The sequence below is a fragment of the Echeneis naucrates genome, chromosome 23 (assembly GCF_900963305.1).
Source record: "Echeneis naucrates chromosome 23, fEcheNa1.1, whole genome shotgun sequence".
Lineage (NCBI taxonomy): Eukaryota > Metazoa > Chordata > Actinopteri > Carangiformes > Echeneidae > Echeneis > Echeneis naucrates.
The window spans coordinates 7493482-7506675 of record NC_042533.1 but is presented as its reverse complement, the minus strand read 5'-3'; the positions used below and the strand labels follow the sequence as shown (position 1 = coordinate 7506675).

At 40.3% G+C, this 13194-nt stretch overlaps 1 protein-coding gene across 1 annotated transcript; it reads left to right on the top strand.

Moving 5' to 3' along the window:
- Positions 1–349: 349 nt before the first annotated feature.
- Positions 350–11129, top strand: nudt4b (nudix (nucleoside diphosphate linked moiety X)-type motif 4b). Its single transcript, XM_029495513.1, has 5 exons — positions 350–787; positions 6676–6786; positions 8058–8102; positions 8265–8352; positions 9069–11129. The coding sequence occupies exons 1-5, from the start codon at positions 692–694 to the stop codon at positions 9287–9289; spliced, it is 561 nt and encodes a 186-aa protein (XP_029351373.1). The 5' UTR covers positions 350–691; the 3' UTR covers positions 9290–11129.
- The last annotated feature ends 2065 nt before the right edge of the window (positions 11130–13194 follow it).

Sequence of the window (13194 nt, the reverse complement as noted above, 5' to 3'; positions counted from 1 at the left end):
TGCTGTTTTGGAAATTTAGCCCAATTATTCAACCTCTCACAGTGTTAGATGATTGATGATTGATCAGTTTTCCTCCTGATCAGTGATCACACTACTCACAAGTACACTTCTCCTTCCCAGATGGTGCCATGCCCTCCTGCTGCTGCTGCTGCTGCTGCTGCACCAGTTTGGTGGAAATCAGCACAAATTACGCATTTGTTTATTATTATCAGTGTTTAGAGCAGCTCTGAGGCCCCGCCCACCGAGGGGAGCCGGACCAATGAGCTGCGGCCCTCCTCGGAGGAGTGATCTGGATGTCTGAAGCTCCGCTCGGCCTGCTCATTGTACTGAGTCAGCGGCCATGCGCAGACGGACCCGGAGGAGGGCTGTGCTGTGTAGGCTGTAGTCTACTTAAGATCCCTGCCTGCGGGAATCCAGCACTCTCGGCTCCCGGGGCGGACTCATCTTCTGAGGGAAACACCCGTTCGGAGGAGTTTTAACGGGATTTTCTCCGGTGAAGCCCCCCCCCCTCCATCTCGCTCCGCCTGACCGCCTCGGACCTCGGATGCAGAGAGCAGAGACGATGCGGCGGCTCCGCTCTTAACTAGCTGGACCCCCCCCACCACCACCGACACCCACACCCCCCCTTCTTCTTCTCCTTCTTGGTTTTTTTTTTGTCGGTTCCAGTTGAAGGAGACAGAAAAGATTCAGGATGAAGCTCAAACCCAACCAGACCAGGACGTACGATGGCGATGGCTTCAGGAAACGAGCGGCGTGTCTGTGCTTTAAGAATGAACGGGAAGAGGAGGTAAGACCCCCCCACCCCCTCCATCACTGTAACATGATGTAGAAATGGACATTTGTGGACAGTATACAGTGGTTGTGTATGACTTTGTGGCCTAGTCATCTCCTATCTGCACCCAGTCATTCAGACAGCGGGGTGGGGGGGGCTCTGTAAATCAAATTGACAGTAATCTAATGATGTATGTGGAGTTTGATTCATTGTGTCTCCCTCTGTGTGTCGCTACATCCACACTGTTTTTGTACCCCTCCCAAGGACTGTGTGTTGTGTGAGTGTCAGTTGTGTGTTACTGCTGCTGCTGCCATTGATGCGCCTCGGGCTATCCAGTTTAGGCTAGTTCGGGGAGCACACCGACAAAAGAGAAGACAGGCGGTTGTCAGGGTAACTTCGCTTAGCAACATGCGACTAACAGTCCTGGTTTTCGAAATAAAACCACCTGAATGAGAGCTCCATTGAAAACTGCGCATTGGCGTGACGCACATCTCTTATTTTGAAGATGCGTCCACAGCTCTTCCGTTACACCTTTAGCTAGCTTGAAGTAGCAAACACGAAGGGGGTGTGGGGGGGGGGGGGCGAGGCGAGCTGCCGCACGTTTCCTGAGTTAGCAGGTCTAACATCGGCTTGTGTTGCTTGAGGAGATGGGAGTAGAAGCAAATGTTTATTAATAAACGTATCCGTCACACGTTGAGTCACTCCACCGTGTTTGTACAGCACGGCATCCATGGCCATTCATGATGGTGCTGCATCCCGCCGGCCTCGAGCGGGCGGCTGCGCAGCAGTAATGTGGATGAGAATTTAAAGGGCCCCGCACCGCGTAAATGATGAGGACTTTTAATGCAACAATTTCTCATTTCGGTGAAGTACAGCACAAAAAACACGACAGATCCACCTGCACACGGCAGTGTTTTCCACCCAGACGTGGTTTAAAAATGCATCAGCCGTGACCCTCCTAAGACAATCACCGAAGATGTCATTGACTTTTTTTTTCTTATTTTTTAACATAATGCAATTGATCACATCCTAAATTCACTCATTACATTGATTGAGCAACATACATTAATAAAACAGCCAACAAAACGAAGCAACTGTGTTAAATACAGTAGAAAACAGTGTTTTTAAAAAGTCTTTAGCACTTAAGTAAATATAAATTTTTGCAAAAGCTCTAGCAAGCCACTCAGGACAGAGCCCATGTTATACTACGTGCACTGAATTTTGTTTTTGGTCACTCATACCTTACTCTTAAAATATATATATTTACCTGGTAAATTACTACTCCCTTGTGGGACTAATAGTCGTGCCTTTGGATTGTTAGTAAATTATGTTAATGTTTAAATATTATGTCCATATTACTTATCATGACTAAATCTAGCCTCCTGTGTGTGCCTTGGTAGACACAAGCATATCCATTTACTTATAAGTGTGCAGATGATCTGTCATCATTACGTCTGGGTTTTAGGTGTAAGAAAGCCATATAGAGATATAGAAGTTTTATAAAATTGATGGTATTAAAGATGAGATTTGTGTCTCCACGTTTCATTCATTGGCTTAAAACAGTGTATCTGCACTCTTTAATTTTTGTGAGGACTTGTTTGTCCACTGTGATGCTTTTCTTAAAAATTGTAATTACTGGAAAGAGCAGTCAGAGAATATTGTGACAACAACTGTATACGGGTGGGACCATCACCCTCAGGATTGTCAGGATCTGACAAGCATGTCTGCTCATGTTATCAGAGAAATGACACTGCTTGAAGTAAGCTTTTGTAGAGGACAGGGGAAAGCTGAGCCTTCAGGGCAAGGTAGTCTGACAGCAATTAAAGTCCCAACAAGCAAAAGAGGAAACCTGACATCGCAGAGGGATAGCAATGATAGCTGAGTTAAACCACCTGAGTTTAATACTGTGAGTTGCTTCGGGCCTGTGTGCTGGGACAGTTGACATTTAATTATTTTATGTTATGTTTACCCAATGAACAGTGCTGTTAGATATCGTGAGGAGCTCAGGGAAAGCCACAAACTACTGGCTATGTGATAGAGGAACAGCTTTTGGGATATTATGTCATCATAACTTTCATTCTTTTCCAAGGAGTAGTAAAATTACAGAAATTTTCTGTCAGCTCATTATTGTGGTTTATTAGCCTTTCACTAAGAGGCAGATGCTTGACAATTAGCTGTTGAACATTTTGTCGCATTTAGCACCTAACAATACAGACATTTCTAATGACCGGAGGTGTAAAATACAAACTGGGCTCAAGGCAAAGTAAATGCTAAGCTTAGATTTGCCAGAGCACCAAGAAAAATAACCCCAAATGAATAATGATGGTGCTCTAAATTAGCTAGGTGAATGAATGAGCAGCTTTTTGACTATATTAACTCCATAAGGCTAACCAATCAGCTATTGTTCCAAATTGTAAAATCCATTTTGTTTGTTTCATGATGCAGAAGCAACCTAATCTGTAGCTCAGGTTTTTATCAAACCGTAATGCAGTGTGCGTCAGAGAGAAATGTATTGCTTCCTCGGATGGAGATAAGAATTGTAGAAATCCATGTTCTTTAGTTCGTAGGCTGGGTAGAAAATCATTGCAGCAGATTGTAAAGTGTTATACTAGAAATATTACTATGGGGGTTTTTATTGTGAGGTGTTTAGTGTCTCACTCCCTTTTCTTCTTACTGTTTTCATCCAACTTTCCCTCTTAATGACTCCACTTACTTCTTAAAACCATTTATAATGCAGTGACTATATCATTGTTGTAGCAGTATTGATTCTGGTCCAGCACCTTTGAACTTGAGTGTCTTACCATCACTCCCTCCTCCCAGTGCTCAGCCTGGCATTTAGAGCCTTCTTTATTTGACAGGTACAGGCGTTCCTCCTCGAGGAGGAGGTGTTTATGTCCTCCAGAATATTCCCGCCTGCTCTCCCTGTTTGAAGGCATGCAAGGGGACTTTCTGACAAAGCTAGTGTTTTGCTACCAGTAAAACAAATTTAAATGTATTCCTTTTTTTTTTTTTTTTAAATCAGTGACAAAAAAAACGTGTCCTTGTGTAACTTTGTGTTCGTTATAGACGTATTTTTTTGTGTGTGTGTGTGTAGCAGACGTTGGCTAACGCCAGATGTGTCTGACTAATGAAACATAGTCTTTTTCATTACGGAGGGCAGATTTACTATATGTTGCCTTAGAATTTTCCCACCCTTCATTTGACAATGGGTGCACCTAGGAAGTGGTTTGAGTTGCAAAACAGTAAAATGTCACCGGGAAATGCTACGTTATCTCCTCTGGGGTTTCTCCTACACCCTGCCCCCCTTTCCAAATATAAGTTAGGTTTTCTGTGCTCAGAGTTCAGCTGTCATCTGGCCGTGGACTTGGCATGATGGTGTGAGATATTTAGTTTTGTTTATATATATATATATATATATATATATATATTTTTTTTTTTTTTTCTTTTTTAAAAAGCCTACAGAATTAAGTGAAAGTTATAGTCAGTGATCAGCAGTTTGAAATGAATTTGTAAGCTTTAAAAGCTTTAAAATGTATGTGTTAATTTCTAAATTTGTAAAACATGTGTCTTGCCTGCAGAGAGAGAGGAATAGAAACAATCAGGGTTGAAGCTGTTGTGTTCTTTAGCAAATTTCGAACACAGACCAAAGTGCTGCTGCTCCCTCTTATCAAACTAATGGCTCCATTCATCTCAGCAGCACATGTGAAGAAACACATTTTTAATTATACACCCTTTGTAATATGTTGATTCAGTGCTCTACATTCCGAAATTCATTAAGACAACCTGCACCATGTTGAGTGGAAGGACATCCACCAAAAGATAAAAATGGAACAGCAGAGCAGAAATTTACTTTGTCCTCACTGCCCCGGAAGCTCTGTGTCTATGTTTTGTATACAACCCACACTGCCGGCTTTGGACATGTTTAACCAACAGTCTCCCTTCAGACCTTGTTGGCTGATGCTCAGCACACACACTCAGACACACACAGTCAGACAGCGAGGGCCAACAGTAGGAAATCACTAATGCATCCAAAGAATGCATCAGGGAATGAGTGAATCTGTCATGCCAATATCCCATATTTCATGGAAGTACTTCATTCAATAATAGCACACATGGAAACAGACCTCAGGTGACCCCATGCTGCATATGACACAGATATTGTGTCTGTGAAATACTTGAATTTGAATATTTTATTCAACACCCCTTCCCCAGTTTGTAATTATGGGACAGTCAGCTTAATCTAGCTCTTGGCCGTCTGTCCCTCCAGAGCTGGTTCAAACAGGTCACCAGGTTTAACTTTGCACATTTTTTGCAGTTTACACTCTGCTGAGAAGATGTCATGTTCTGCACTAGCACTGTTTGTTTGCTTCATTTACAGTAACTTTACAGAGACCACTTACTGTAAATTGTATCGGACCCACACCGGTTGTATAGGATAAACACCTCTCTGTTTTCTATTCTGAACCTTTTCATCTGCCGAAAATGGTTAGTGAGCATTCACACACTCAATCCTCAGCCTCATGCTTGATCTTCACACTGCTCGCTACACACATGCTCCCTTTGTGCCCTTCATGCTAACCTATATCATTTGGGGAAAAGAAGGTGGCTGAGTTGGGTGAGTGCTGCACGTGAGAAAGGTGGCAGCTGACAAAGCTCACTCTCACGGCCTCAGGCATATGCTGTCCAATTGGTTTGGCCTTTGGCTGTAGCCCTAAGAGTAGGACTCTACAGCTGAAATCCCATTAGAGAACGTAAGGAAAGATACAAAAGCTATGTTAGGATTAAGTGACAGGCTGACTTCTCTTGCAGATTACTGGATATGGTGATCAGATGGGTGGCAGAGGTGGATGTCACCATCTGTTGTGCAAGCTGCTGAACACTGCTGTTTCTCTCTTTTATGCATATAAGTTATATATATATTTATATTTACTACATTCGGGTTTGTTTGTTTTGTTTTTTTTTCTTGTATTGGCTGCCAATAGTATTTACCTATTTACCTTAAATTCAGATTTAACTGCTCCATGCAAATGCAATAATGTTTACTGCAGGTGTATTTGTGTCTGTTTTTGTATGTGTATTGCTGTATGGATTACTGGCAGAAGCAGCAGACACATCTGATCTGTGCATATCAGTGTGCTCTGCAACTGTAGTGTAATTCAAACCAGGTTGCTCAGAGGAGCACTGATAGAATTTGAGTTTGTCATGCTTATGGTTTCATATGCATTGTTTGCTGGGGTCATGTTGGAAAAGTGTTGACACTGACTTTGGTTAAGTCTCACACCAGTTACCAGTCACCAGGATGTAATAAAGAAACATTGAAAAACAAGAAGAATAAGAAAAAATAATTCTTGTTAGTTGGATAAAAACTGCTAAAAGTACTGCTATAAAAGATATTTAAAATATATAAGAATTAACAATCAACGTTGACATGGAATGACCCCAATAGCACATCCTCATCCTTCAATGAACATATCTGACCATTTATCCATCAAGAGGAAATGTTTGGACACTGTGGTAGACGGAGGATCCTGTAAGCAACAGCGGAGAATAAATAGAAAAAAAAAACACCACCAGTCATCAGTCATCTGACCTTCAGACCTGAGTCTAAGGGTCCTGGTTCAAAGAGCTCAGTTTCCGTGTGACACACTAGGTCAAAGCTGCTGAAAAAAGGCATGAAGCCACTGAGGCAATTCCCAATCACCAGCTGGGTGCCAAAAGAAAAGTGTTTCTTCCAAAACTATTCCAAGTTAGATGAATATTGTTCTCCTCCTCCTTTGAATTGTGACTTGTTGCTTCCCTCTGATATGATGAGTGTCTGTGTCACCAAGACAGATAAAAAAAACCACAGTGATTGAAACATTTATGTTTCTCTGCATTTCCTAAAGGTTTCTTTTCTTTGACAGGTTTTGCTGGTGAGCAGCAGTCGACATCCGGACCAGTGGATCGTGCCCGGAGGAGGGATGGAGCCAGAGGAGGAGCCGTGTGGTGCCGCAGTGCGAGAGGTGTTTGAGGAGGTAGATAAATCTTTCTTTTTTTCCTCTATTTTCAAATTAAAGCCATTTTCTACAATACAATGGCAAAGGGCTGAGAATGATTTTTATATATTTTTGTCCACTTTTATTTATGATTTTATTTATTGTGTAACCTGGTCAGTGAGAGTTTTTTTTTTCTTGTTGGTATGTGTGAAGCCCACCAAAACAAATTCCAATCTATATTGAACTTGAACTGAACATTGCACCTGACATGTTTTGGATAGGGAAAGCTGTTTGTAGTCGTTAACAGTATAATTAGATGCTTCGTGAAGCAGCTCAAATTCACATCTTTGCATCCTGAGTTAGCTGTGACTCTCTCATGCCCCGGCCAGTTTGTTTCCTGTAAACTAAACAGTCTCCAATGCCCAGAACTGGAGCTGCTGTGGTTGGCAGCAGAATGGATGTTAAGGGTGAGATAGCTGAAGGGCCTCGGTGTCAGTAGCAGAGTGGCTGAGGTGCCTGCTGGTATTCCAGAGACCCCCTCAGTTGAGAACGCTGTGTTCTCAGTCACGTCAGTGGTCTAAACTTGGCTTCTCGCTGGATTCCTGTGCATTCAGAAACCTGGCAGCCCAGCCCACTGGAGGCATCAGTGCCACTTGTGAAGTACGCTGAGGAGGGGAAAGGGCAGACCTCATATGTCTTGACCCGTGAAGTGGATCTAAATTAATAAAACAACTGTGAGGTGTTATGAAAGGGATGTTATTACATTTCGATAATAATACTCTTTCAGGATTCATGCCAGGATTTTATTTTTATTTTTTCTTAAGGGGAAGGGACAGTACAGACGATTCATTATTAATGACTGTTATTATATAAGGTGCCCCTGAAGATTCACTATCATCAAGCCAGTCTTAGACAGGACATGGTTCCTTATAGACATCATCACACTTTAATGAGAAATAAATACACAAATAAATACAATAAACTGTGAAGCACAACAAAAACAACCCCCAAGAATATCTCAGTCCTGGCACAAGGGTATATTCTGCTTATTACGTCTGGATCTTTAGTATTGTTACACATGTCTTTGCCAAAACAAAGCATGGAAGGTTGTACTTGAAAATACTGAAATCTAATACACAATACCTTTTGTTTGAATCAAACAATATGTCTGGTGCTCTATTGTGCCCACCCTCTATTCATATGACTAAACTGTGTTGTCAGGCGTCATTTACAGAAAAATGACCTGTTTTTGGACTCCAATCAGTAAGAAATAGATCTCTCCATGATTTTTTTTCTCTTTTTTACTTTAGGCTGGTGTGAAGGGCAAACTGGGGCGCCTGCTTGGTGTATTTGAGGTAAACTTCTTATATAATTGAAATTGAAAGTCCCAGTATTTGACAAGTTACTTGGTTAATACATTTGATTGCACTGAGAGTTAATTAAGTATTTTGCATTTGACGGTGTTCTATATTGACTGTAAAATTGTAGCTAAGAGCTTTTTCATCTAATCCCCAAAGCAAAACCAGGATCGGAAGCACCGGACGTACGTGTATGTGTTGACTGTGACAGAAACTCTGGAGGCTTGGGAAGACTCTGTCAACATAGGTACCATCTCCCTTCACCACCTCATTGCTCTTTAAAGATGAATGTGCACACGTGTAGGAAATTCATACAATATGGTATGGGTTTATTGATGTGAATGCCGCTGTATGAGCAGTGGGGTATGCAGCGACAGCAGGTGCATTTAAATCTAGGCCACTGATCTTAGCTGCAGTGGTTCTTTAGCTGCAACATTTTAGAGCTGTCAGTAGCGTAAATCAGTGTAAACCAGAGCCTGCTGCGTTTGCGCTGCTCTGGTTTTGATGTTTGAAAGCCTTTACAGTACATGTGCAGTGTCATTTTGTATATTTGTAGGCCCATAAGTCATATTCTCATGAGCCTATGCATCCATTTGTGTGTGAGGTCCTCAAAATACAATATCTACCTTCACTTCGCTTGAATTAACTAATTATCTGAAGATTAGAATACACATACACATTTTGGAGTACCTTCCTACTTAATATTTCAGTCCTCTTTTACATTATAAGTCAAATTTAAACCATTTCTTCCCTGAAGTTGAGAGAATGCAAGTGGTAATATGTTAACCATGTTACATCTATTATAAGTCTGCTTTATATATACTTGAGGAAACAGCTCTTATACAGTTTAAAATTTGTCACTGGCAAAGGAAAAGGGCATGGAGTTGTTGCAGATTGTATTGCATAAGTATAATTCCACAGAAAAGCTCCCTTGAGCTCATCAATCTCTGTCTCCCTCTGCAGGCCGTAAGCGGGAGTGGTTCACAGTGGAGGAAGCCATCAAAGTACTGCAGAGCCACAAACCTGTCCACGCCGAGTATCTGCGGAGGCTCCAGCTCAGCTGCTCCCCCACCAATGGAAACTCCATCCTCCCGAGTTCACCACCAAATGACAACTACCCCCACTATAGCGCTACCGCCACCACCCCCTCAACGGGGAGTGTGTTGGGCTCCTCCTGCAGATAGGACTGCACTTAAACCTTCTGTCCTGTCCAGTTTGGACAGTTCACCAAAAGTCTGTACAGTCTTGCATGAGTCAAATGACTTTTTTAGAGTAATGGCTTCGTTTTTATATATATATATATATATATATATATATATATAAACGAAGCCGTATAAATAAAAATTTGTAGACATAGCTGCAGGACAGACCAAAGCCATTGCAAGGACTGTGTTCAGGACTCTTGTGACTGAGCAGGAGAAGCTGGTTGATCTCATATCTTTGACAGAAAAGACTGGATATGGCTGACAGAGGAACACATCATCTGCTGGCAAACACCGGACTGAAGCTGAAGTTTGGGAAGAGGAGGGAAGAGGAGGCTGCAGACTCTGCTGGTGAAGGAATGCCTTACAGAAACTTTATATGAATGTTGTATTTGGGTTTTATTTTAGTAATGGTTATTTTTATTTTCTTTTAGCAAAATGGATATGCTTTCTAGTTAATAAAAGGGCAATAGCTCTCCAAAGCATGTCCATACCAAGAATGTTTCTAAATTTAATAATGTGTTCATCATCAACCCATGATAACAACAGCAAAACATTATATTATACTACATGGGGTCTAACTTTGGAAAAGACATCTGAGTGATTTGTTTCAAGAATCCCCTCTTTTTCATTTTAGTGTGAACACTGAATAGTCACTAGTATCCCAACTATTAAATCCACTTCCACACAATTCAATTGTGTTAAAAAAAAAAAAAAAAAAATAAAAGTGGAAGTTTGTATTAACAAATATTAATATGAAAGGAAAAATTAAATTAAAGTAACCCTGATAAAATCTGTCAGTGAGTTTGCTACCTCAGTAAAATGAAAACTGGATCTGAGTCATGATGCTGTTCGATATCCTTTTACACAACTCTGCTGAGTTCATAGTTAAACTTCAACCAGTCCCTCCGAATTACATGTGATCTAACCTTGACTGATCTGAGCTGGTTAACTGTTTAAAGCCACATACCTTTCCTCATCACTTGGTGTTTCCTATGGTGTCAGGAAGGTGTGCTACCACGAACCATGGTGGGGGGGGGTCATATAAGAAGAAAAGAGAGTTTATTTTAAAACGTCTTCCCTGAAATCAAAATGATGATTCACTGTTGCATCTTTAAACCCGTGCTGAACAGTTTTATTGAGTGTCATAATAATAAAAGGACCACCAAATTTTGTTTACATTATACAAGTAATTAAGATTACTTAGGGCTTAGGTCTAGGGCTGCAACTAATATTTATTGTCTTTGTCAATTAATCTGCTGATTATTGTTTGAATGAATCTATTAATGATCAGAGAAGGTGAGAGTATGTGGAAAATGGCTATGGGGTCAGTTAACTGGTTGTTTCAGCTCTGCTTGGACAGTCACTGGTAGTTTTTGTCTCTCATATCATAAACTATATAAGGAAAGGAGATTTTGCTGGTTTTAAACATTTTCGTGATAATTAGACCCCACCATCCATGTTTCCTGTCTTTTGTTTTGACTAGATACTATTAATTAAATACATACCCCCCCCCAAAAAAAATTCTAATTAAAAAAAGAAGTCAATTGCCAACATGGTGACTGAAATCCAAAGAACAACTTTTTTTTGTGTATTCATCTGCCACCTCAGTCGTATCTCGACAGCTGAATGATGAAGAGTATCCATACAGAGATTTGTAAATAGCTTTGAAGAGAAACATTGAAAATGTGTTTTTAACCTGAATGAACCTGTAAAAATTTCTCTTGATATTTTATATATTTTTTAACAATGTACAAATGACAGAAAAATGATCTGTAAAAAAAAAACCCAACAAAAAACAAAACAGTAACTCACTAAGTATGTACAGTACAATCAATTGCAATGTGCCACAGGTTTAGGATGTGAAGACTGGTTGGTTTTTGTTTTAGTGGTATTAATGCATTATAAAATGTGATTTGGTGAAATCCACATGCTTGTTCATAATCAATCAAGTTTTCAATTTCAAAATAAGATGTACGAAGATAGCACAAAATTGAGCATACACGTCATACAGAATCCTCCACAGAACATACAAGTGTTTTGTTTTTGGTTTTTTTTTTATGCATAAATAACATTTTAGGGGAATAAAAGCACTGCAGTAGAAAATAACAGACAGATCAGTTTTTATTCAAACTTCTTTTACAATAGAAATGCATCTACACTTGTACATTTTCCCATTCAGCACAGACTTGTGTTTCAGAAATAGGCCTCTGCTCCATCGAGCTCTCTGATATGGCAGTATAGTTTACAAGCTGTTTTGTCAGTTCAAACAAGATGAGTCAAGAACTCCAACCACCCCAAACCCCTGTATGAGTGTGTACGTATGCCAAGTGTGTATTGTGAGTTGGTGAATGTGAAATATGATGTGCCAAATCAAATGATTGTTGGTCTTCAGACGGGGGGAAAAATGTCAGCGATTTTGTGAGATAAGATCTTAAAAAGTGTTTGACTCACTGCATTAATGTTTATCTCAGACTGTGATCATGTAAAAAAAATTGTGTGTTTATAGAGACTGACTGCATCTTCCATGACTGTAGTTAGGACCAGGCACTTACCTCATAGTGTTTTAGCACCCGCCTGTCATGTACTGAGCATATGAGACCATTTCAGAATATATTTCGACCCAACTAAAATGTAACTTGCATCCATTAATGTTGATGTCTCTCACCAAATTACCAGGCGCTGCTCCATGAGACACCTTCTCTCTCCACTTATTGACATGCTGTGTCATGTTTGGGTCTATATTTATCTCTGACTTTCTCCTGTTATGGGTAAAACAAGACAACAAGAATAAGAATACGACAATGTAAAACGTGTGCTTAAAAAAAAAAAGAAAAAACAGAAATGTAGGACAGCCAGGATGCAAGTGTCTGCTAAATGACTGTTGTTTTGTGAACACTTTGAATCTTTGCTGAACACATTGTAATGTCATACAGATGTGTGTGGCACGAAGCAAACTTAGTGACTTTTCACCATTTGCTCATGAATATTATGCACCGAAAAGTTAAATGTGAAAGTGATTTAAAGAGCTGGACTGGAAAGGTTGTTTTTGAGAAATTATTGCATTAAAGGGGAAAAAGATTATTAACAGTTGTTTGATTCATATTATATTAATCATACAGGCTACCATTGTAAAAGGTTTTAAGAGTTTTGGGTCGAGACAGAGAGCTGAGCATCAGATGACAGGGACCACAAATCTACATCTTGACTCTTAGAGGACACGGGAGACCAGAGACCAACCCCCACAAGTCCTCCATATATTTTCATTAATCCAGCTCAGTGGGGAAGAAACATAATACATCATGATATCTTAACAATAGAAGACAGTGACAAAGGTCGTCCTTTCTTCTCACCTGGGAAACGAACAAGCTGAGCAACCTGCAGCACTGTGTCAAAGGCAGGCCTTTTGCAAAATGAAAGATTGCTGTTGTGCTGCAGTGTGGGAAATCAATCAGAGATACTATATCTAATGAATTAGTCATGACAGTAATCATACAAGGGTTGGGTAAGTATTCAATGATTATTATGGGCTGGCCACATGTATAAAAACAGTAAACAGTAGACAGCGTGGTCCTGACAGTAACAGCCAGCACAGGTTTAACCATTATTTGTTCAACTGTTTGATTAAGTGAAAAGCAAATGTCTATAAAAACTGTAACTTCCTGCTTTACTGCCTGTAGCTGAAGAAGTAATATCAAGTACAGATATGTTCTTCACACCAGGAAGACATATTTAAATTAATGTATATTTCCCACATTTTTAAGGATGTCAGGCGAGTTATTCAACATCTAACAAATCAGTATTAAATCAAACTGTAAAGTGGCCTGGCTTGAATCGTGCTTTAAGTAGTTTATCTGCTATTTCTCCCTGGAAGGTCCTGACCGACA